Below are 23,120 nucleotides of genomic sequence, written 5' to 3'. Positions count from 1 at the left end.
GGCTTGTGGCTGCCCTCCCCTGGGGCCTGTCCCCGGAAAGTGTCTTTGGGAGGGCAGCCTCCTTGAACTGAGTGAGGCTTCCATCTGGGTAAACACGGCTAGGATTAGGCCGTCGGCTACGATAGCGCCGTCGTTGCAGCAGCCCACTTGGGAGGTCACCAGAAGCTGCCTTCTACTTGGTCAGACCCCTGGTCCATCTAGCCCAGGACTGTCAACACTGGCTGGCAGCAATGGCCCTCCAGGGTTTCAGGCAGGAGTTTTTCCAGCCCTACTTGGAGATGCCAGGGAGCAAATTTTGGGCCTTCTGCGTGCAGCGGCTCTCCAGGGTTTCAGAGAGGAGTTTTTTCCTGCCCTACCTGGAGATGCCTACCTGGAAATGCTGGAGATTGAGCCTGGATGCGAAACAGGTGCTCCTGCCACTGGCCCGCGGCCCCTCCCTGAGCCAGAGAACCCAGAAGCCAACGCTGTCCTAGATTCTAGCTTTGGCCAACCCTGGCTTTAGTTTGCACCTCCCAGCTTGCACCTCCCAGCAACCTCTGGGAGGATGAGATTGGCTACTGCTCAGGGGTGGGCAGGGCTTGCCGTTATTTAAGGTGAACTAGGGGAGTCTGTGAGGATAAGTGGAGTTGCATTCAGAAGAGCTTCCAGGCCTGGTAAGTCGTGCAGGGCTTTTGGAGGCGCTGGCTGGAGTGAAGTGAAGGCTTTGGCTGCAATTGTTTAGGGTTGCATGGGTTGCATCTGATCAAAGGGTTCAGCTGGGGGTGGGGAGGGAGAAGTCCTGAGAAAGGGAGCTGGCGTGCAAAAGCAAAACTGGGTTTGGCAGGTTTGCGTTTCCTCTTGCATGCCCTCTCCCCGTCCCCATTTGCTCCATTGTGCCAAATGACCTTTTGATCCTTGGTGGATCTGTATGCACCTGCCTCCCCCAACCGGGTGGCGTCCAGATGTGTCAGGCTGCAGCCCAACACATCTGGAGGGCATGAGGTCAGAGACATCCGGTGCACAAGGTGAACGCTGTCAAGAAGAAACGACAAGCGGAGCCTGCCACAAAGCAGTGCGGTCTGTCCTTCCTCTTGCCGGAAGTGCTCTTGCTCAGGGTTCCAGCCAACCACTTCCCTCCCAATGGGGTATTCCTCTCCTCTCCCCTCCCCCACCTTCTTGTTTTCTGGGCCTCCCCCCCCGCCCGCCTGCCCGCCAATTGCCCCTTGACAGGCTGCGGAGTCTGCTCAGTCCTCATTGGCTGTCCTTTTGCCCCTTTAGGGTCTCTATTTTATTTTAATTGTTCGTACTTCTGCAAACCATGAGCATTCTCCCCCGCACACCCCGGTTTCTCAGTGGCCCTGTTTCTGTTGGCACTCACCACCCAAATTTGCCATTGGAAGGGAAGATTAAGGAAACACGACCTGTTTGCGTGCACACTCCTGTCCTCCGTGTTTTGCCCCCCTTGCCAGTTTGCACCAAGCTTGCAGTGGATGGCTACTGCAAACTGGGTGTCAACTGGTGTAAACGTGGTCTAAACTGGTGGGTGCTGCAGCTGCATGTGGGTGCTTGCTGAGACTATTATCAGTTCCTAGTGCCGCTCCCCTTCCAGAGCTCCCTCTTAAGGAGAGGGAATGCAAACCGAAATGAATTTCTCACACGTCCCTGTTGCTTAATTATCTCTCCTTCCCGCTGCCTTTCACTCCAGGTTGGAAAGTAGATTGCTTGCAGGGATGAATCACGCCATGAAATCTCTGGGTTTCTTCTCCCCGCAGTCTCTGTCCAGGTGAGCAATTACAGAGTCTCAGCTCTGAGTCTCAGGGCTGCAATAGCAAAGGAAGATATGGGTCTGCTTAAAGAAATGTGAGTTCCAGTGCCTAGAAGAGTGAGAGGGTGAGACTATTCCTGTCTGTGAAAAGCTGAGACTTGGGCAGGGCCGGCGTCAAGGGTAGGCCTGGCCAGGCACCTGCCGAGGGCCCTTTCCCCAGGAGGGGCCCAGTGACAGGAGCCCCCCGGAGTTGCTCCTTCTCTTCCACCCTGCAACCTGCTTGTTCTCTCGCTCTGGCCCAGACAATGGTGGTGGAGAGGAGGAGCAGGAGATGCCATGGCCCGCTTGCTCCCTGGCGCTGTGCCTGCCACGCAAGCCAGTGGTAGCAAGGAGAGGAAGAGGAAGCAGAGCAAGAGCAGCCGGGGACAGTGGCAGTGAGGAGGGAGGCCCCCTGAGGGAGGGGTCCCATTGAGGGTGTCTTGCCAGAATGCCCCCAGAAACCTGGAGCCAGCTCTGGACTTGGGCTACGTGTCCCCCGCTTAGCCACTTATTATTTTATTTATTTATTACATTTCTATACTGCCCAATATCCGAAACTCTCTGGGTGGTTATTGAAAGGCAGATGTGATTTGGTCTGCTTAGCGACTTGGCTGCTCGTAATGCTGACTGATAGGCAAAGTCTGCTGGGAATACACATCACACCTACCTTGCAAGGCTGGGGCCAAGGCCCGAGTTCTGCCTGAGGAGAGAGGAGGAGGAGGAGGGGCAGGGAAAGACTGGGGGCGCCTTCACACGGAGCTTTTATCCTGCGATTGAGATGGCTCCTTCACGGACGTTTGCGGGCTCTTTACCTGACGCCGTGATCATCCAAGGCGTCTCCTGCACTAAATGCCCTTTGTTCCATTTTTAAATAGATCGCAGATTAATGAGCTATCAAAGTACCTCCCCTTGTGTTCTGCCTCAGTTTCCTCTGTGAAAAGAGGAAAAGCGGCAAGAAGAGGAGCGAGATCAATGAAAGATAACGGAAGACTCAGATACGGGGGGAAGGGGGGGGGAAAGGAAGCACGTGACAAAAGTAGTCGTCGTGATCCTGCATTTAAAACGGAAGCAGAAAGCCCCGTTTTGAATGCAGGATTTTAGGCTGGTTTAACATGCCCTGGGTAACATGGGTTTAAACCTAGTCAGGGAAAGATCCAGGTTTAAGCTTTTACAGCTGTCTTCCAAGAAGTGATTTAGGGCGCAATCCTATGCATGTTTAGGCAGAAAAAGTCCTACAACTCCTAGCATTCTCCAGCCAGCTGTGCTGGCTGGGGAATGCTGGGAGTTGTAGCATGTTTTTCTGTCTAAACATGCATAGGATTGCGCCCTTAATAACTGTGTATTGTCTATAAATAGACGCTTGCCTGCTCCTGCTCAGATATGTGTATTTTTCAACAAATCTGCCATTAATCTTCCACATCAGGAAACTGGCATTCAGACAACCTTTCCTCTGCCTGGTGCTCTCCAGATGTTTTTGATATCAACCCTTTAAAAGTTTTATTTTGTATTTTATCATGCTGTCTTTTATGGTTTTAACTGTTGTGAACTGTCCAGAGAGCTTCAGCAATGGGCGGTATATGAATGGAAAGGCATGAATGAATGAATGAATGAATGAATGAATTCATTCATTCATTCATTCATTCAGGGATGCTCTGACTTGGAATGAACAGGGGGTTCGACTCGATGGCCTTGTAGGCCCCTTCCAACCCTACTATTCTATGATTCTATGAATAAAAAGCCCCATCAGCCCCAATGGCCATGAATGCTGGGAGCTGTAGTCCAAAACATCTGGAGGGCACCAGGTAGGGGAAAGGCTGATTTGGAGAACTGAAAATGGCTTCAACAGAAATGATTCCAAGCTGTGGTGGGATCCAGAATCTTCTTTCCCACAGCAGCCAACCACGTTCCTCTGAGAAGCCTGCGATGGCCGCAGCCCATTCCCGTTCTTGCTCCCCCAGCAGCTGGGACTCGGTGGCACACACCACCTCTCCACCTGGAAATGGGAGGGGCCCTTGCCCAGCAGCACATAACATGAGAACACTATGAATGGGGTGCCTAGTGGGCAACAAGCCGTTCAAAGGCCCTAGACGTAGAGTGGCATTGGGGAACCTTAGGCTCATGGGCCAAATCTGGCCCTCCATGTGTTCTCCAGTTGTCCACACCCCTTTTTTCTAGCCCCTCCCACCAATCATTTGGTGGTTTCCCAGCCTTTGCATGATTTCCCCCCATTCTAAAATGTTTTTATTTATCTTATTAGATTTGTCTACCGCCTAACTGGCCCATGCCCCCAGGGTGCTCTACAATCATACAAGGCTGAAATGCTTCTCCAAAGGCTTAGTTACCGGAACCAGAGCTTTAAACGACAATATGCTCGTATTTTTGGCCCCGGCCCCTTTGCCTTTGGCTCTGCCCACCACTGGACTGCAGCCCCCGAGTGCTTCTCTGAAATAAATAAACTGGAATAAGCTGAAGCTGAACCCTGACAAGACCGAGGTGCTTTTGGTGGGAGACAAGAGGAGGCTGGGGGATGTTGACCTGGTGTTGAATGGGGTACGGCTACCCTTGAAAGACCAGGTCCGCAGCCTGGGGGTCATTTTGGACTCCCAGCTGTCCATGAAGGCGAAGGTGTCAGCTATGAGCCGGACAGCACTGTATCAACTCCATCTGATACGGCGGCTGCGCCCCTTCCTTCCCGACCATCTGCTCCCATTGGTAGTACATGCCCTGGTCTCCTCTCGTTTAGACTACTGTAATGTGCTCTACGTGGGGTTACCCTTGAAGACGGTTCGGAAACTGCAGCTGGTACAGAACGCGGCGGCTCGCCTGATTAAAGGCAGCCGCCGGCGAGATCACATCACTCCAGTGCTGAAGGAGTTGCACTGGTTACCAGTTGTTTTCCGGGCCAAATTCAAGGTGTTGGTTTTGACCTTTAAAACCCTAGAATCATAGAATAGTAGGGTTGGAAGGGGCCTACAAGGCCATCGAGTCCAACCCCCTGCTCAATGCAGGAATCCAAATCAGAGCATCCCTGACAAATGGCTGTCCAGCCTCGTCTTGAAGGCCTCCAGTGTGGGAGAGCCCACCACCTCCCCAGGTAATTGGTTCCATTGCCGTATTGCTCTGACACTCAGGAAGTTTTTCCTGATGTTCAGTCGGAATCTGGCTTCCTGTAACTTGAGCCCATTATTCCGTGTCCTGCACTCTGGGATGATCAAGAAGAGATCCTGGCCTTCTTCTCTGTGACAACCTTTCAAGTACTTGAAGAGTGCTATCATATCTCCCCTCAGTCTTCTCTTCTCAAGGCTAAACATGCCCAGTTCTTTCAGTCTCTCTTCATAGGGCTTTGTTTCCAGTCCCCTGATCATCTTTGTTGCCCTCCTTTGAACCCTCTCCAGCTTGTCTGCATCCTTCTTAAAGTGTGGTGCCCAGAACTGGACACAGTACTCCAGATGAGGCCTAACCAGTGCTGAGTAGAGGGGAACTAGTACTTCCCGGGATTTGGAAGCGATGCTTCTATGAATGCAGCCCAAAATAGCATTTGCCTTTTTTGCAGCCACATCACATTGTTGGCTCATATTCAGCTTGTGATCGACGACAATTCCAAGATCCTTCTCGCTCGTAGTGTGGTTGAGCCACGTATCCCCCATCTTGTAACTGTGCATTTGGTTTCTTTTTCCTAGGTGCAGAACTTGGCATTTGTCCCTATTAAATGCCATTCTGTTGTTTTCTGCCCAGCACTCCAGTCTATCCAGATCACTTTGAATTTTGTTTCTGTCTTCCAAAGTATTAGCTATCCCTCCCAATTTTGTGTCATCTGCAAATTTGATCAGCATTCCCTGCACCTCCTCCTCCAAGTCATTAATAAAAATATTGAAGAGCACTGGGCCCAGGACTGAGCCCTGCGGTACCCCACTCGTTACCTCTCCCCAGCTTGAGAAGGTCCCATTGATAAGCACTCTTTGAGTCCGATTCTGTAGCCAACTGTGGATCCACATGATCGTTGTTTCATCTAGCCCACTTCGAGCTAGTTTGCTCATCAGGATATCATGGGGCACTTTGTCGAAAGCTTTGCTGAAGTCGAGGTATATGATGTCTACAGCATTCCCACGGTCTACAAGGGAGGTGACTTGATCAAAAAATGAGATCAGATTTGTCTGGCAGGACTTGTTTTTGACAAATCCATGTTGGCTTCGAGTAATCACGGCATTGTTGTCAAGGTGCTTCCAGATGGATTGCTTTATGATCTGCTCCAGAATTTTCCCAGGGATTGATGTCAGACTGACTGGTCTGTAGTTCCCAGGTTCCTCCTTTTTACCCTTTTTGAAGATAGGGACAACGTTAGCCCTCCTCCAGTCATCTGGCACTTCCCCGGTCCTCCATGATTTCTCAAAGAGAATAGACAGCGGTTCTGAGAGTTCTTCTGCCAGTTCCTTTATGACTCTAGGATGCAGTTCATCTGGCCCTGGAGATTTGAACTCATTCAAAGTAATGAGGTGTTCCTTGACCATATGCCTGTCGATCTCAAGCTGCAATCCTGCCCCTTCAGCCTGTACTTCGCCTTTGCCAGGGGGGTCATAGACCCTCTTTTGGGAGAAGACTGAGCCAAAGTAGGAATTGAGCACCTCTGCCTTTTCTTTGTCCTCTGTTATCATTTTGCCATCCTTATTTAATAGCTGAACAACCATTTCTTTCCTCTGCCTTTTACTATGCACGTAGCTGAAGAAAGCCTTTTTGTTGTTTTTAGCATCCCTCGCTAACCTCACCTCGTTCTCCGCTTTAGCCTTCCTGACGCCATCCCTGCAATTCTGTGCTACCTGCCTGTACTCTTCCTTTGTTACTTGGCCTTCTTTCCACTTCCTATATGTGTCCTTTTTTGTTTTCAGGTCATCCCTAAGCTTTTTGTGAAGCCACATTGGCTTCTTCTGTTGTCTTCCACCTTTTCTTCTTGTTGGAATTGTTTGTGATTGTGCCTTGAGAATTTCCTTTTTTAAAAGCTCCCACCCATCTTGGACTCCTTTTCTCGCTAGCATTGCTTGCCATGGGACCTTACTGATCATTGTTCTGAGTTTATTAAAATCAGCTTTCCTAAAATCCAGGGTACGCGTTTGAGTACACTCGGCTTTTGCTTCCCTTAGAACCAAGAACTCAAGTACAACATGGTCGCTTTCCCCCAGAGTTCCTGTAACTGCTACTTTATCCACTAAGTCATCTCTGTTGGTTAGGATCAAGTCAAGGATAGCCGATCCTCTAGTTCCTTCCTCTACTTTCTGTAGGAGGAAGTTATCCGCCACACAAGTCAGGAATTTCCTGGAGGGGCCATGTTTTGCAGAATTTGTCTCCCAACAAATATCGGGGAAATTGAAGTCCCCCATTACTACTACATCATGCTTCCTTAAAACATTGGCTATTTGCTTTTCAAAAGTTTCATCCTTGGCTTCTCCTTGATTGGGTGGCCGGTAGTAGACTCCGACCACCAGGTTCCTTTTATTCTTTGCTCCATTTATTTCAACCCAGATGCTCTCGATGGGGCTACCAAGCTCCTCCTCCTGTATTTCTGTGCAGAGATATGTATTTTTCACATACAGTGCAACCCCGCCTCCCTTTCTGTTCCTCCTGTTCTTTTTGAACAAGTTATATCCTTCAACTGCTGTATTCCAGTCATGAGAGTCATCCCACCAAGTCTCAGTTATACCTATCAAGTCATAATTTCCCTCCTGTATTAAGAGTTCAAGTTCGTTCTGTTTGTTTCCCATACTCTGGGCATTAGTATATAGACATCGAAGACCATGTGCTTCATAGTCTGGCTTTCTTCCTACCTGTGTCTGAAGACTATTATTGGGCGCTATCAGCGCTGTTCTCTCCGTTGCAGTGCATGCGCCTACGTCCATTGTTACCCCCAACATTACATCTCCCTTCCCCGTAGGATTCAGTTTAAAGCCCTCCTGATGAAGTTCTTCATGCTGTGGCCAAACACATTCTTCCCAGCCTTTGTGAGGTGCAACCCATCCCTAGCCAACAGCCCATCTTCCAGGAAGTATAGCCCGTGGTCCCAGAATCCAAATCTCTCTCGTCGGCACCACCTTCGTAGCCAGTCATTCACCCGGAGTATTTTTCGTTCCCTTTCTATCCCTCTTCTAACTACTGGAAGGATGGATGAGAAAACTATCTGGGCCCCAAAGTTCTTGAGTTTCCTTCCCAAAGCTTCAAAGTCTGACGTGATCTCTTCGTAGCTCCGCTTGGCGGTATCATTTGTTCCCACATGGATGAGAAGAAAGGGATACCTGTCAGTGGGCTTTATGAGTGCAGGCAACCTTTCAGTCACGTCTCTAATCTGTCCTCCCGGGAGACAACATACCTGGCGAGTCCACGGGTCTTCGCGACATACTTGGGTCTCGATCCCACGCAGCAAGGAGTCTCCCACTACTACCACTCTTCTCTTCTTCTTCTTGTAGGCCTGGGTTTCATCGCCTCTGTTTGACTGACCTTTAGCCTCTTGCTCACTCTCATGCAGGTTCCCCTGTGATTCTTCCTCTGCAGGCTGTCCTCCAGTCTCATCTGCAAGTACCTGGAATCGGTTCCACAGCTCCACCGCTTCCACTGGTGCAGAGTGGCGTCTAGTTCTTCTTCTCCTAACTGTCACCGTTTTCCAAGGAGTATCCTCTACTCCGTTTTTCTTCTCCTCAGCATTTCCCACTTCTGCCTCATCTTGCTGTTGCTCTTCAAGCTTCTGGTCTGCCCTTTGCTGCTGTAGTTCCCCCATTCTGTCCAAGAACTCTTCGTGTTCTCTTATTCCCCGGAGGGTCGACAGTCGCCGCTCCAGTCCACTTACTTTTTCCTCCAGCAGCGTGATCAACTTGCACTTGTTGCAGGTGTAGGCCATGTTGTTCTCAGGCAAGAAAACAAACATGGCACACACCTTGCAGGTCACCACCACTGGAGAGTCTTGTCCTTCCATAGCCCCTTTTCCCTTTTTGTGTCTAGCTTTGTGATTGTTCTAGACTAGCCTGTGCCTGCTCCTCTAATCAGTAGAGGTTAAAAGCAGAGTCCCACTGGTGTGGAAGTGTGTGTTACAAGACAAATAAATGGGAAAAAGTTAGTTAAAAAAAAAAAAAAATGTTAGGGGCCTCCCCCTTGACCTCCCCTGCCGAACTCCCCTGGCCAACTCCTGTTTGCTCCCCCTGTCCACTCGCTCTGTTCGCTCGCTCTCTGGGAGCTTGCCTGCTTCTGTAGTCCCTGGACCAGCTGGAGCAGCTTGCTCTGCTCTGCTCTGCTCAGCTGGGAGGCGGGAAACAGACTGAAGCTTCCCGCCCAGTCAGCTGCTGGGAGTACTCAGGCCACACCCCTCCAATTCAGTTGGAGCTCTCAGAAGCTCCTGGTGAGCTCACAGCCAGTCAGAAGGATAAAGGGCAGCGCCCTGGGCTTCCTGCAACCCACTTACCTCTTAGCCTCTGTCTCCTTTGTCTCCTTTGTCTCTTCAACCACTGCAACTCCCCTGGCCAACTCCTGTTTGCTCCCCCTGTTCGCTCGCTCTGTTCGCTCGCTCTCTGGGAGCTTGCCTGCTTCTGTAGTCCCTGGACCAGCTGGAGCAGCTTGCTCTGCTCTGCTCTGCTCAGCTGGGAGGCGGGAAACAGGACCAGAACCCTATATGGTTCTGGCCCAGCCTATCTTAAGGAGCGCCTCCAGCAGCACCAGACAGGCCGCTTAACAAGATCAGCCTCGGATGGCCTTCTCTCTGTCCCATCAGCCAGGACAGCTAGACTGGTGGGGACGAGGGAGAGGGCCTTTTCTGTAGTGGCCCCCACTCTGTGGAACTCCCTCCCTAGGGAACTCCGCCATGCCCCCTCTTTAATGAGCTTCCGCCGTGCATTAAAAACGTGGTTGTTCAGGCAGGCATTTGGGGTGGGTTACGGTATTTTAGAAAATGTTTTTATTGTAGAATTTTATTGTTTTAAACTGTTTTATTATACACTGTACATCGCCCAGAGTGGCTGGTTGACCAGCCAGATGGGCGATTAATAAATTTAATAATAAAAAATAAATTAAAAAATGGAATTTGGCCCTCCGGCTGAAAGAGGTTCAACAGCCCTGCTGCAGAGCACAGTGAAGTAGAAGGAAATGAGCAAGTATAACCTGGTTGTCCTGTGTCGGTCAGGTCTGTCTCTCCTAGGGCCTCCTCTGTGACTCAACAGCTCCTGAGCCCTCCGACACCTCATGCCCGGCCTTATCGGGTGAGCACCTGGAACCGCGCCCTGCGCAAGGGGATCATGGCGAAGAGCTTGAGACATCTGCTTGAGAAGGTGAGCCCTGCCTTACGGGACAGAACCATACAGTTTGAGTCTCAGTGGTTTGTGTGTCTTAAAAATCATAAACGTCATTTTTTTTCAAGCTGTCATGGCGTCCCTCAAAGAATCATGGGAACTCTAGTCTGAGGTGGCTAAGAACCCCATTTAACATTGGCTTCCTTTTTGCTGAACCTCAGTGCTCTGGGGCCGAGGGAATGGTCACTGACCTCGAAGCACAGTTATGCCTTCAGACAGGAGTCCCTTATGTTTTTGAGACGGTGGGTGCATTTGGAATTTTGACTGTGTGTCATGGGTGCTCTCGCAAAATGGCTGCTGTGGTGGGTATGGCTGATTTCCAAGGACTCATTTCCCAGAAGGCAAACTGGTGAGACTAAACAAAAAGTACCGAAGAACCTAAGTCCAAGGCAGAGGTGGCATCTGAGGTCCAAAGCACAAAACCACTCTTTGTGCCAAGGGCTCCTTGGAGGCCTCTCTCAGTCTAATCCAGTAGCCAAGTCCAGACACAGACAAAGGGATTCTTTTCAAAGCTTTATTCCTCTTTTACAACTTAACAACTCTACCGTTAGCAACTAGATATGAGCAGCACAGTACCTATGCCCTAAGTTGGAACAGTTGGTCCCCGTTTGAAAGGGAATTACTGGCAGACCCCTGAACTTAAGGACTAGGGAGAGTCCCTCCCCTTTTCCCTTGGATCCTCTGGGCGCAGCCGTTGTTTGCGCGCCAACCGAGCACTACGCCTCCTTTCTGCGCCCTCCATTTGGCGCCGCTCTCTGTGTCGGCGTCGCACATCCATCAAGTCTGCTTCCCGCGCTCTGTCACTCCCAGGACTGCTATCTAAGCTAGGAATGCTGGTGGGAGGAATCTCCGTCAGCTGTTGGCCCTGGGAAAGAGGAGCGCACTCCTCTCCCAGGAGCGACTGCTCTTCCTCAGAATCAGAACTACTCTGGGATTCTATGGGCTCAGTGTCCACCCTGACACTTTGGAACCCAAATAAAAATGGTGCTGGAGGGCAGCACCTTGCTTTGCAGCAAGCCAGACTCCACTTTAAAATAGCTGCATGATGCCTTTTGTTATCAATAGGGGCCCTCTGTCTGGAAGCATCCTAAACCTACAATACAAACAGAAGGAGTGACCCTCCCCTCCCCTTTATCCTTACAACAACCTTGTGATAATCAGGTGAGAGAGAGGGAGCCATAATTCATGGCTCAATGGGGATTTGGACCCCGATCCTAGTCTAACATACTTAGCCATCCTTCTTCAACCTGCCAGAAGTGTTGGACTACAGCTCCCATCATTCTCGGCCAACATGGCCAGTGGTCAGGGATGCTGGGAGTTGTAGTCCAAAATGTCTGGAAGGCACCAGGTTGGGAAAGGTTGTTCTGCCCATTACTCCACACTGGTTCATTCTCTCTCTCCCAAGATATGAAGTAAAAAACAGGACAGGCAGGGAGCCTGATGGGCACCAAGACACTGGACACCCCAGCTAAATCTGTATGGGTAATCCCAACCAGGTGCCAGCCCACGCTTTGGGGCATGCCTGCCTTGAATGTGATCTCCTCTACGAGTACGAACGGGGCTGGGGTGGGGGCAGAACCAACGGCCTGAGCGTCCTCTTCGCTTCTGTAATGGGCGTGTTTGGAGGAAGCTGCCTTCTCCCTGATCACGCCACTTGTTCCTTGAGGGCAGGATTGTCTTCTCTGGCTACCTGCAAGCACTCTGGGGAGTTAGGCCAAGATGGCCGTGGTGGAGAAGTCAGTGCTGACGTGCAGGCGCTCACTGTGACCGTCCCCATCGCCAAAAGTGTCCCAAAACGGCAGGCAGATGTATTGCTCCATATTTATTGCTCCATATTTATTTATTTACATTTCTATACCGCCCCATAGCTGAAGCTCTCTGGGCAGTTTACAGAAGAGTCAGAAGTCTAAATGCCATGCGTGATGTGAAACATTGGGATAAGGGAGCCAAAATTCTTCAGTTGATCCCAGTAGTTTCTCCAGTTGCAGGTTGTGTTTTGGTTGCAAACCACATGCAGCAAACAGATTCGAGCAGTTTTCATCTCCCCCAGGAGCAGGTCTTTTGCAAAGCTGGTGGGTCTTCATGGCCCGTTCAAGACCAAGCCACTCCAAAATCCTTTGCATCACAACAGGGAACAATATACTGTTGCTGGGAAAATTCGTTCTCTTCTCTAGAGAGCCAGTGTGGAGTAGTGGTGAGAGTGCTGGGCTGGGATCTGGGAGATCTGAGTTCTTGTCCCCACTTGGCCATGGAAGCTCACTGGGTGACTTTGGGCCAGTCACAGACTCTCAGCCCAACCTACCTTGCAGGGTTGTTGTGAGGATAAAATGGAGAGGAGGAGGAGAATGTATGCCACCTTGGGTTCCTTGCAAGAGGAAAAAAGGCGGGATATAAATGCGATAAATAAATAAAATAAATAAATTCCGCCCCCATCCCCCAGCTACTATGAGGGTTGCATGCCAGCTGGGAATGATGGGAATTGCAGTACAGCACACTTGGAAGGCACCGGGTTGGAGAATGCTGTCCTGCACAGCAATTTCCATGGATCCTCGCCATCTGATCTCTGGCTGGCCAGCCTCAACAGAGCACAGAGGGGTAAAGATGCGACAGCTGCAGAAATGTGGCGGTCTCTCATGCTGCATTGTCTGAAGTGGTCCCGTCATGAGCATGCATGGGCCACATGATTCCAGTAGGTGTGCAAAGTCAGAAATGCTGCCAACGTTTACTATTTTACCCCGCACCCCCCCAATATCCAGAAATCGATACTGAAGTTAAACCAGGCAGAGCGCTTTTTTCTGCACAGTTGGCAAACACTCCCCAATCCTCTTGTGAAACTTGTTCCTCACCCAGGGAGCATCTGTTGGGAGGAGGGATGTTGGAGAACTCCACAACTGATTCAAATCAGCTCAGATTTCTATGAATCTGACCCACACGTTCTGCAGCAGACTGGCTTTTCCCGAGTCACGCAGAGCATTTCTGTTACTTTCTGGACTTGTATGCAAATTTAGTCGTACAAAAATATTTTTAAAAAAACAACCAAAACCACACTTTCCCCCATAGGCTAAAGTGGGAAAATGCAGCTTTTGCCAAATGTGCGTTTTTGGAAGTGCATATTTGTGCAAGCGCGCACTTTGCAATGCGAACGCAGATTTGGGAAACTGAGAGAGGTCTGCTCATTGACGGAATCAGATGATGGAGCAAAAAGGTCTGACAGTCCGTGAAACACAGACAGAAGCAATGTCATGAAATCCATGTATCGCCGGCTGTGGAATGCCCTCCCCTTGGAGGCCCGATTGGTGCAGACGTTGGTTTCGTTTCAGCACCAAGTTAAAACATGGTTTTCACTAGGGATGGCGGAGAAATATGCCATGGAATCCAATGAGGCCGGATTCTAAAGAAGGATTCCCGGAGACTGTGGCGGAACAGACTGCTCCCCCCCCGCCGTGAAGGCCGGTAGGGTGGGACCTATCTGGCGCCGTCCGTCCGGGTCCATCCGCTGCTGTCTGCAGCCGTACACTCCGGGGCTGCGGATGCAAATGATGTCCGGCGTAGCGGACGCCGTTTGTGTCTCTGCCCTTGGCCATGATAGGCTACGTAAATATTTACGTAACCTATCACGGCAAAGAGCAGGGACGCAAATGGCATAGCAGATGCCATTTGTGTCCCTGCTCTTTTCGTGATTGACTACGTAAATATTTACATAGCCTATCATGGCCAAGGGCAGGGACGCAAATGGGGTCCGCTACGCCGGACGCCATTTGTGTGGCAGTGGCCGGAAGTCCAGCTGCAGACAGGCCCGGCCGGTGGCTCCGCGGACTTGCAGTGGAGTGGAGCTGGCCGGGAAGGATTCTGGGGGGAGGGACGGATTGCCTCCCCCCCCCCCAACGGATGCCCCGGACCGGACGGGTGAGTGGGGTTTGTACACCCCTAGTTTTCGCCAAAGCTTTTGAGTTGAATTCCCTAAAAATTGAATTCCCTAAAGTTGCACACTGCTTTAACTGTTGTTTTAGATTTTCTGATTGGCGTTAGCTTGTTTAACCTTTTAATATGCTTTTAGCTGTTTAAATTATTCATTGTTTTGTACTGTTTAAATTGATTTTATCTGTGTGCTGCCCTGAGATCGTAATGATATAGGGTGGGATACAAATGTTTTAAATAAAATAATAAAATAAATAATGAACATTAGTTGGGAGGGGCTGTAGGTCAGTGGTAGAGGCCCTGCTTTGAATGGAGAAGGTCCCAGGTTCGATCCCCGGCATCTCCAGGTAAGGCTAGGAAAGGATCCAGCGTGAAACTGCGGAGAGCCGTTGCTGCCAGCCAGTGTTGATAATACTGGGCTAGATGGACCAAGGGCCTGACTCAGGATAAGGCCGCTTCCTTTGTTCTCGTAGGTACGCAGCGCCTTGCCTGTGGTAGGTGCCGTAACCCTCGTCCTGGATGAGGATGGCACCATCGTGGAGACCGAGGAGTTCTTCCAGACCTTGCAGGATGGCACCGTGTTCCTAGTGCTCACCAAAGGACAGTCCTGGTACCCAGTGAAGGTGAGCAGCAGTGGCCAGTCCATCTTGTGATGGATGAATCCATCCATTCCTTTTTCTACCAGTTTTGCCTTGTCCCGATCTTAAGCTCGTTTTATCCTGTTTCTGCATCAGTTTGAGAATGTTTTTAAGCCCACACCCCATGCCCATTTCTCCTAATTATGCCTGCTTTTCTATGCAATTCTGCCTAATATACGCTCTTGCAAGAAATGTTCCCCACGCTGTGCATTTCTGTGTGCAGTTCCCCTAATATCGCTCTCATTGTGCGCATTTTTTGGATCAGGTAAGGTGCATTGCAAAACGGAAAAGTAATTACTGAAGGGTAACTGCATTTTGCTTCAGGAACTGCAGGCCAGGTAGGCTTGCATGAAAACGCAAACCGAATGACCTCTCCCTTCCCTAGCGGGGTCTGGCTAACACTTCGCAGTATTGTTGCTTTTATCATAGAACTTCAAAAAAGTGAGCCAAAGAAGGTTTCTCTGAGATAACGCCCCTCTCCTTTGATGCTCTTGGCCTTTTCCAGTGTGGTTTGTTTGTTTTCTTTCTTTTTTTCAAAGGTGTGCTTTCAAAGTGCATCACTGTAGTTCTGAATGAGATCTGTTTGTTACCTGGAGAAACAGAGAATGGGTCCAAGACAGGAGGTCAAATGCCTGGCCGCTAGTCCAAATGGACTAGGAATCCATGCTTTCAAGCTGATCTCTGCAGCATTAATCTAGAAACTTTCATTTTAAAAGCAAACCAACAAACAAAAGCATTGGGCATTCTAACTAGGGATGACGGAGAATGTCGCCACGGATTTCAATGAGGCTGAATGCGCTGGCATTCGGCCCCCTGAAACCCATGGCGGAATGGCCTCCCACCACCCTGCGGAATCCCCCCGGGACGAAGCTTACCTGGGGCGGATGCAGAGGCGGGTCCGGCGGCAGCTGGTCTCTTGGCCAGCTGCTACAGCTGCAAATGGCGGTCGTCGTAGCGGCTGCCATTTGCATCCTTCCAGTCTGCTGTGATAGGCTACGTAAGTATTTACGTAGCCTATCACAGCAAAGAGCAGGGATGCAAATGGCGGCTGCTACATTGCTTGAGCCCCTCCTCTTTCCGTGATAGACTACGTAAATACTTACGTAGCCTATCACGGCAGCCTGGAAGGACGCAAATGGCGGCCGCTACGACGGCCACCATTTGCGGCTGCAGCAGCTTGGCCGCGGCCGGAACTCCGGGTGCAGATGGCCCTGGCTGGCGGCTCTGCGGAGCCGGCCAGGGAGGATTCGTGGGGAGAGACGGAGAGCCTCCCCCACACCGTGGATGCCCCTGCGCAGAGCCAGGTAAGGGATTCATACATCCCTAATTCTAACAAATCCCACCATTCTACAGTGTGGTGGTAAACAACATAGGCTAGAGGAAAAACCAACGTGATTGAATTATTCGCTACTAAAGTTGCATGCCTGCCCACACAAAGGGAAGTAGTCCAATATAGTTCTCTGTAAACTTTATAGAGGTGCAAAGCCTCAGGGCCGGGGGCCAAATCCAGCCCTCCCAGGGTCACACTCCAGCCCTCTGGGTTTCCCCAGAAGGCCCTGCCCCTTTTCCCTGGCCCCACCCCCTTTTCTTCAGCCACCAATTCTTCTGTGATTTCTTGCTTTTTGTGCTGTTTTTTGCCCATCATGAAAGGCTGACACACCTCTCCTAAGGGTTGGTTTCTAGCCGTAAGAGCACTAAGCTACGCTATGCCGGTGTGTTTGGTTTTGTGGCCCCAGATGTAAAACTGTGCATGCGCAGAGTTTACAATGTGAAGCCGCTCATGCGCAGAGCATTTTATAAACCGATGTTGGCAAACAGTTGCGTTGCTGTTTTCCTACGTGTCAGGAATGCAGAAGCAAGCGTGAAGCATGAAATTTAAGTTGGAGGGCGGAGGAGAGGAGAAATGTTAGCTATGTGCTTCACAACTGAAGCAATGCACATAGCCGTCTAAAGGTGGACGCCATGAGACCATCAAGTCCCGACTCTGAAATCTCCCCGCTGCACCACTGTTTCCCCTCCCACCCTCTTTTCCTTACCAAATTACCAGACAGAAGAGGCAAGAGTCCCTTTTGTCTTCTCTCTCTTCTTTTTCTTGGCAACTGGCCACACGGCAGGGGAAAGCCTCGGCCTGCAGCTGCCCACCATCTTAGATTCCTAAGCTGGGGCATTCATGGGAAATGAAGATGGCAGCAGCTGGAGGCTCTGACTTTGCTCTGAAGCGACCTCAGCTGCCAGGAAGGAAATGTGTTAATTTAGAAAGAAGGGTAGGAGCGGTAGGGCGCCTTGGTGGGCCACACGAAGGGTGGCCGGGGACACATTGGTGGGGCGCCTTGGTGGGCCACAAGCAAGGTGGCCGGGGACACATTAGTGGGGCGCCTTGGTGGGCCACAAGCAAGGTGGCCGGGGACACATTAGTGGGGCGCCTTGGTGGGCCACACGAAGGGTGGCCGGGGACACATTGGTGGGGCGCCTTGGTGGGCCACACGAAGGCTGGCCGGGGACACATTGGTGGGGCGCCTTGGTGGGCCACACGAAGGGTGGCCGAGGACACATTGGTGGGGCGCCTTGGTGGGCCACAAGCAGGGTGGCCGGGGACACATTGGTGGGGCGCCTTGGTGGGCCACAAGCAGGGTGGCCGGGGACACATTGGTGGGGCGCCTTGGTGGGCCACACGAAGGCTGGCCGGGGACACATTGGTGGGGCGCCTTGGTGGGCCACACGAAGGGTGGCCGAGGACACATTGGTGGGGCGCCTTGGTGGGCCACAAGCAGGCTGGCCGGGGACACATTGGTGGGGCGCCTTGGTGGGCCACAAGCAGGGTGGCCGGGGACACATTGGTGGGGCGCCTTGGTGGGCCACAAGCAGGGTGGCCGGGGACACATTGGTGGGGCGCCTTGGTGGGCCACACGAAGGGTGGCCGGGGACACATTGGTGGGGCGCCTTGGTTGGCCACACGAAGGGTGGCCGGGGACACATTGGTGGGGCGCCTTGGTGGGCCACACGAAGGGTGGCCGGGGACACATTGGTGGGGCGCCTTGGTGGGCCACACGAAGGGTGGCCGGGGACACATTGGTGGGGCGCCTTGGTGGGCCACACGAAGGCTGGCCGGGGACACAGTGGTGGGGCGCCTTGGTGGGCCACAAGCAAGGTGGCCGGGGACACAGTGGTGGGGCGCCTTGGTGGGCCACAAGCAAGGTGGCCGGGGACACAGTGGTGGGGCGCCTTGGTGGGCCACAAGCAAGGTGGCCGGGGACACAGTGGTGGGGCGCCTTGGTGGGCCACACGAAGGGTGGCCGGGGACACAGTGGTGGGGCGCCTTGGTGGGCCACACGAAGGGTGGCCGGGGACACAGTGGTGGGGCGCCTTGGTGGGCCACACGAAGGGTGGCCGGGGACACAGTGGTGGGGCGCCTTGGTGGGCCACACGAAGGGTGGCCGGGGACACATTGGTGGGGCGCCTTGGTGGGCCACAAGCAAGGCGGCCGGGGACACAGTGGTGCCCACAGTCACCATGTTGCCTTCCCTTGCCCCAGACCATTTCCTGGGGTGAACTGTTGGTGGTTGTCTGCTCCATGTGTTTTCTTTCCTTCTCTCTCTCTCTTTCTCTCCCTCTGCCTGCACAGACTCCAGGCTACCAACTTGCCCTGTCCCAGAAACCTCCACACAGCCACGATGTGGCCTGTGTGACCCTCGACCTCTACAAAACCAAGCCTGAGGACTTCATTGGCTGCCTGAGTTTCAAAGCTGTGCTCTACGGCACATACAGCATCTCCTATGACATGCGCTGTGCTGGGGCGAGGAGGATCATGAAGTGAGTGGCAAACCAGCGGTCCCAGCAGATCTGGGGAGAAAAGGGACTGGGCTCTTGCAGGGACAGAAGAAGGCAAGGGTGGCTATGCCTCTTGGGCTGGAGTGACGTGGACTTGCACATGAGTAACAGGCCCCAGGGTGGCACCTTTCCATGTGTGTACTGGAACTAGCTACTCTCTTATTAGAAGCTAGCATGGGTGCCAAGCTTTCAAGAGGTGTAATCAAAATGAGAAGGGGGTGGAGCAGCTCCCCTATTAGGAACGGTTACAACAGCTGGCATTGTTTAGCTCAGGGGAAAAATGAGCAAGGGGGAACCATGACAGACGTCAGGGCCAACGTGAAGGGTGGGCCTGTTGGGCACCTGCCAAGGGCCCCCCCCAGCAGGGGCCCCCAGACAAATGCTCCTTGGACTTGCTGCTCCTCTTCACCATTGAGACCTGTTTGTTCCCCTGCTTCTCGCTCTGGGGCAGGCAATGGGGGTGGTGAGAAGAAGGAGCAGGAGATGCCATGGCCTGCTTGCTCCCTGGTTCTCAGCCTGTCAAGCAAGCAAGTGGTGGCAATGAGGAGGAGGAGGAAGAGGAAGAGGAAGAGGAGGAGGAAGAGGAAGAGCAGCTGGTGATGCTGGCAGTGGGCAGGTAGACTCCTTGAGGGAGGGGGCTCATTGGAGGTGTCTTGCTCAGAGACTCTGGAAAACCTGGAACCAGCACTGAAAGAGGCATGGTGTAGAGAAAATGGATAGGGAGACATTTTTCTCCCTCGCTTGTAATACTGGAACCCAGTGGGGTCGACCCATGGTGGTGATTGGTGGGAGATTTAGGACAGATAAAAGGAAGGACTTCTTCACTCACACATTGCATAGGTAATGGGATTCGCTACCACAGGATATAGTAATGGCCACCAATTTGGATGGCTTTACATGGGAATGAGACAAATTGCTGGAGGAGAAGGCTACCAACGGCTACTAGTCCTGGTGTCTAGTGAGAGGGTGCCTCTCGTGTCCTGCCTGTGGGTTCCTGCTTGACAACTGGTTGGCCGCTGTGTGAACAGAATGCTGGACTGGATGCACCCTTGGCGTGACCCAGCAGGGCTCTTCGTATGCTCTTAAGGAAGGAGGGTGAAGGGGGGTAGTATGGAGGAGCGGGGCTTAGGTTGTCTCTTCTGGTGGCTTCTATTACGTAGTGCAAAACCTGAACTTGACTTTCAACTGACGTGGAAACCGCATTTTATAAAGCTGCGGTTGAAATGCTGTCATGCTCTGAAGAGAAGCAGGTAAAAGAAAACACCTGTCTGAAACCCTGTTGACCATCATGAGCAGTCGCCGTTGCTGCATGGTTTGGGAGGAAACCAACACTCGCGGGAGAAGCGATACGTAAGTCTTCTCAGCAGCGTGCGAGTTCCCTTTCTGGTCTGAATCACAGGCCTGGCAGTTTCCAACAGCAACAGGCAAAATGGCTCCTTATCTCGGCGCGGCGTGAAAGGATGGCCCCGAGAATTGAGCTGTTCGGCTACTGTACATGGAGGTTCAGTTCTTGTGACAACAAGAGCCTTCCTCAGTCTGGTTCCCCCCAGATGTTTCAGGCTACAACTCCTGGCTGGGAATGATGGGTGTTGTAGTCCAACACATCGGGAGGGCTCCAGGTTGGGGAAGGCTGGATTATGGCACTAGACAGCTAATGCTGTTAAAGCTATCTCAGTAGGCCACAGCCACACCGAAAACAACCTAAATTTGACAGTTGCAGCCTTTTTGCCACCGGGGAGGTGGTGGCGAGCAGCTGGGAGCAGCACCGGGGAGTGGCCGGAAGGAATGGGTGAGCAAGCCATGTTCGAGCTCGCCAACATGCTGTGACCATCGTGTCGTTGCTTGTCTCGCACCCGACTTATGTTTGCATTTGCACTTGCTTCTCGTTCTGTGTGAATGGGAAAATTGTGCAAAGTGGTCGGCGATCAAGCACGTGCGCTGGGTGAATTTGTGCAAATTTTGCCCATGGGCTGAAGCAGGGCTGATTTAGAAATGTGCACAAATTTGGAAATTTGTGCAAATTGAACGCAAGCGCATGTCTGGCAAATTGCGAACGTTTTCGGAGGACATGGTCTTGTGTCCGCGTTCGGAGTTGCAAACGGGGCCGGCTCGCGTGTTTTGTGAGCAAAGCCAAAATTCTCGTGCATCCCTAGTGGCGGGGGCCCCGTGTTGCTCACCCCTGCTCCACATAATTCCAGCTGAACGAAGGCCTGCTTCTGGGTCTCCAATATTCCTCATGTTCTTATTTCTCCCTCCCAGGGAAGCCTTACGCTGGGCCCTTTACACCATGCAAGCCACAGGTCATGTCCTCCTTGGCACCTCCGGCTATGTGCAGCAACTGCTGGATTCCACGGAGGAGTGGAGAGAGGGAGAGGAAGACCCCCGCGTGGCCCTGCATCGACTTGGCTCCCTTCCTTCCAGGAAGATATTGCAATGAACACGCAACTGCTTGGACTCTGATGTAGATGGGGGAGAGACTCCTCCTCCCCCATCTCCTTGGTCCTATGCCTCAAAGTTGGAGATTCAGGAGTTACTTGGTAGCACGTGATCTCCTTCTCCCTAAAAAACTGATGGGGGAAACACACAGGCCCTTGTATATCTCCTCCCGCACTGTCCAACACTTTCCTTGAGTTTGCCCTTGTGAATGGAGTTTACACAGCACTTGATTTATGCACGAGATACTAAAGCTTGGAAGATGAGACTCTGTATGACCTATGGTAGCCTTCCCCATCCTGGGGATGCCCCCCAGATGTGTTGAACTGCACCTCCCATCATTCCTGGGAATTGTAGTCCCAACACATCTGGAGGAGTTGCAGTCCCAACACATCTGGAGGGCACCGGGATGGGAAAAGCTGCTGGAAGACAGACTGGGCATTCATCACATTTCACTTGCCCAATGACACAGGAAGAAATGCTGGGGTACCAAGACCACTGATCTCCACATCTTGCTGGAATAGTGGCTACTATGAGTTGGCTAGCCAGCCACTTGCCCTTATGTACACTCCCTTAGCCTCGTTTAAAAAAAAATAAAAAAAAATCCATGTGCCGTCTTATTTAATTACTGTGCAATGCTCTATAATGTAAACTGGTGCTATTAATTAAAGCTTTTTCTGTTTTCTTATAGCTTGGAGCTTCTGTGCTGCTTATTCTTTAAACTGCAGGGGGGAAACGGCAGGGCTGTACAGCCCCGAGAGTTCTGTGTACGAGAAAGATACAGAACCTGGTGTGTAGAGAACGAGAGCTTTGTGTGTGTTTTTTAAAGTTTCTAGTCCATATGGCTTTGGAATGTGTGTTTTGACAGGGTCAGAAGCCAGGGGTTGGGGATCTCTTGCCACTGGAAATCCTATTGAACATTGTGCTTGTGAACGTTACCTGCCTTCAATCTGTGTTATAGTTCTGAGGGTCCAGACAACATCTTCATGTTGTAACCCTCATGTTTTCCCACCACTTTCCCCATATTTTTCTTTCTACCAAAAATCCAGTTAAGAAGGAAAAGATGGAACATCCTTGTAACATCTTTTGAGAGCCCTCTGTTTGGAAGCACCCTTAGTTACAAGTAACAAGCTACTACTCACTGCCGAGGACCTTTCTATAATGGCACAATCCTGTGCATTTTCAGACAGAAAAATGTTCTACCACTCCCAGCATTCCCTAGCCAACACTGCTGGCTGGGGAATGCTGGGAGTTGTAGGCTGTTCTTCTGTCTAAGCACGCAGAGGAGCGCACCTTAACATTGTTATGAGTGACTGAGTGTAAAAAATGAAGTGAAATTTCTTGGAAAAAGTGCACCTTGCAGTGGTGTGTTGTTGTTATTGTAGTATTTCCTTTTCACAGCCAGATTCTTTCAGGAATAAGAACATCAGAAGAGCCCTGCTGGGTCAGACCAAGGGTCCATCTAGTCCAGCATGCTGTTCACACAGTGGCCAACCAGCTGCCCACGGGAAACCCACAAGCAGGATGTGAGTGCAACAGCACCCTCCCGCCCATGATCCCCAGCAACTGGTGTACATGGGCCTACTACCTCCGATACTGGAAGTAGCAAAGAGCCCTCAGGACTAGCAGCCATCGATAGCCTTCTCCTCCAGGAATTTGTCTAACCCCGTTTACCATCCAAATTGGTGGCCATCACTACGTCTTGTGGTAGCGAATTCCATAGTTTGACTCTGCGCTGTGTGACGGACTTCCTTTTATTTCTCCTGAATTTCCCACCATTCAGCTTTGTGGAACAACCCCATTGGGTTCTAGTATTATGAGAGGGGACTTTGAGAGGCTTTGAATCACAGGAAAACTCCAAATTGCAAGTAGTCTAGGGAGAGCAGTATAAAAGTGGGAGGCAATTTGCTGCTGAAGGTGATCTGTCAAGAAGTCAAAAAGATTGCATTCTGTTCCAGGGGCCCTTGGCTGAGCTTGAAATTGCAGCTAATAGTACGCATTATCTTAAGCACATTCTGATTCATCACCTTCTCACAGAGGCATATGCAGTAAACTGCCAGTCTTAGGTAGCAGTCTGGGTCAGAATATTGTTTCACAGCTCCCTACTTCTGTAAGTAGGAAAGGGGTGGTGGCTGGAGAGGGACAAATGCCTTTTACAAGATCAGTTCATTCCTGAAAGTGTTGCAGCTTATGCCATGGGTG

At 51.5% G+C, this 23,120-nt stretch overlaps 1 protein-coding gene across 1 annotated transcript; it reads left to right on the top strand.

Moving 5' to 3' along the window:
- The first annotated feature begins 601 nt into the window (after nucleotides 1-601).
- On the top strand, nucleotides 602-21,606 carry LOC146336226 (lipid transferase CIDEC-like). The gene is made up of 6 exons (XM_084819360.1): nucleotides 602-653; nucleotides 1,685-1,762; nucleotides 9,936-10,080; nucleotides 14,493-14,642; nucleotides 18,280-18,467; nucleotides 20,745-21,606. Exons 2-6 carry the CDS (start codon nucleotides 1,710-1,712, stop codon nucleotides 20,920-20,922), a joined length of 714 nt encoding a protein of 237 aa, XP_084675486.1. The 5' UTR covers nucleotides 602-653; nucleotides 1,685-1,709; the 3' UTR covers nucleotides 20,923-21,606.
- Nucleotides 21,607-23,120: the final 1,514 nt, after the last annotated feature.

This window comes from Heloderma suspectum, chromosome 13 (assembly GCF_057233095.1).
Source record: "Heloderma suspectum isolate Gila_16-S chromosome 13, 16-S_ref, whole genome shotgun sequence".
Taxonomy (NCBI): Eukaryota; Metazoa; Chordata; class Lepidosauria; order Squamata; family Helodermatidae; genus Heloderma; species Heloderma suspectum.
The sequence above is the reverse complement of the archived record's forward strand: the minus strand, read 5'-3'. Positions and strand labels throughout refer to the sequence as shown.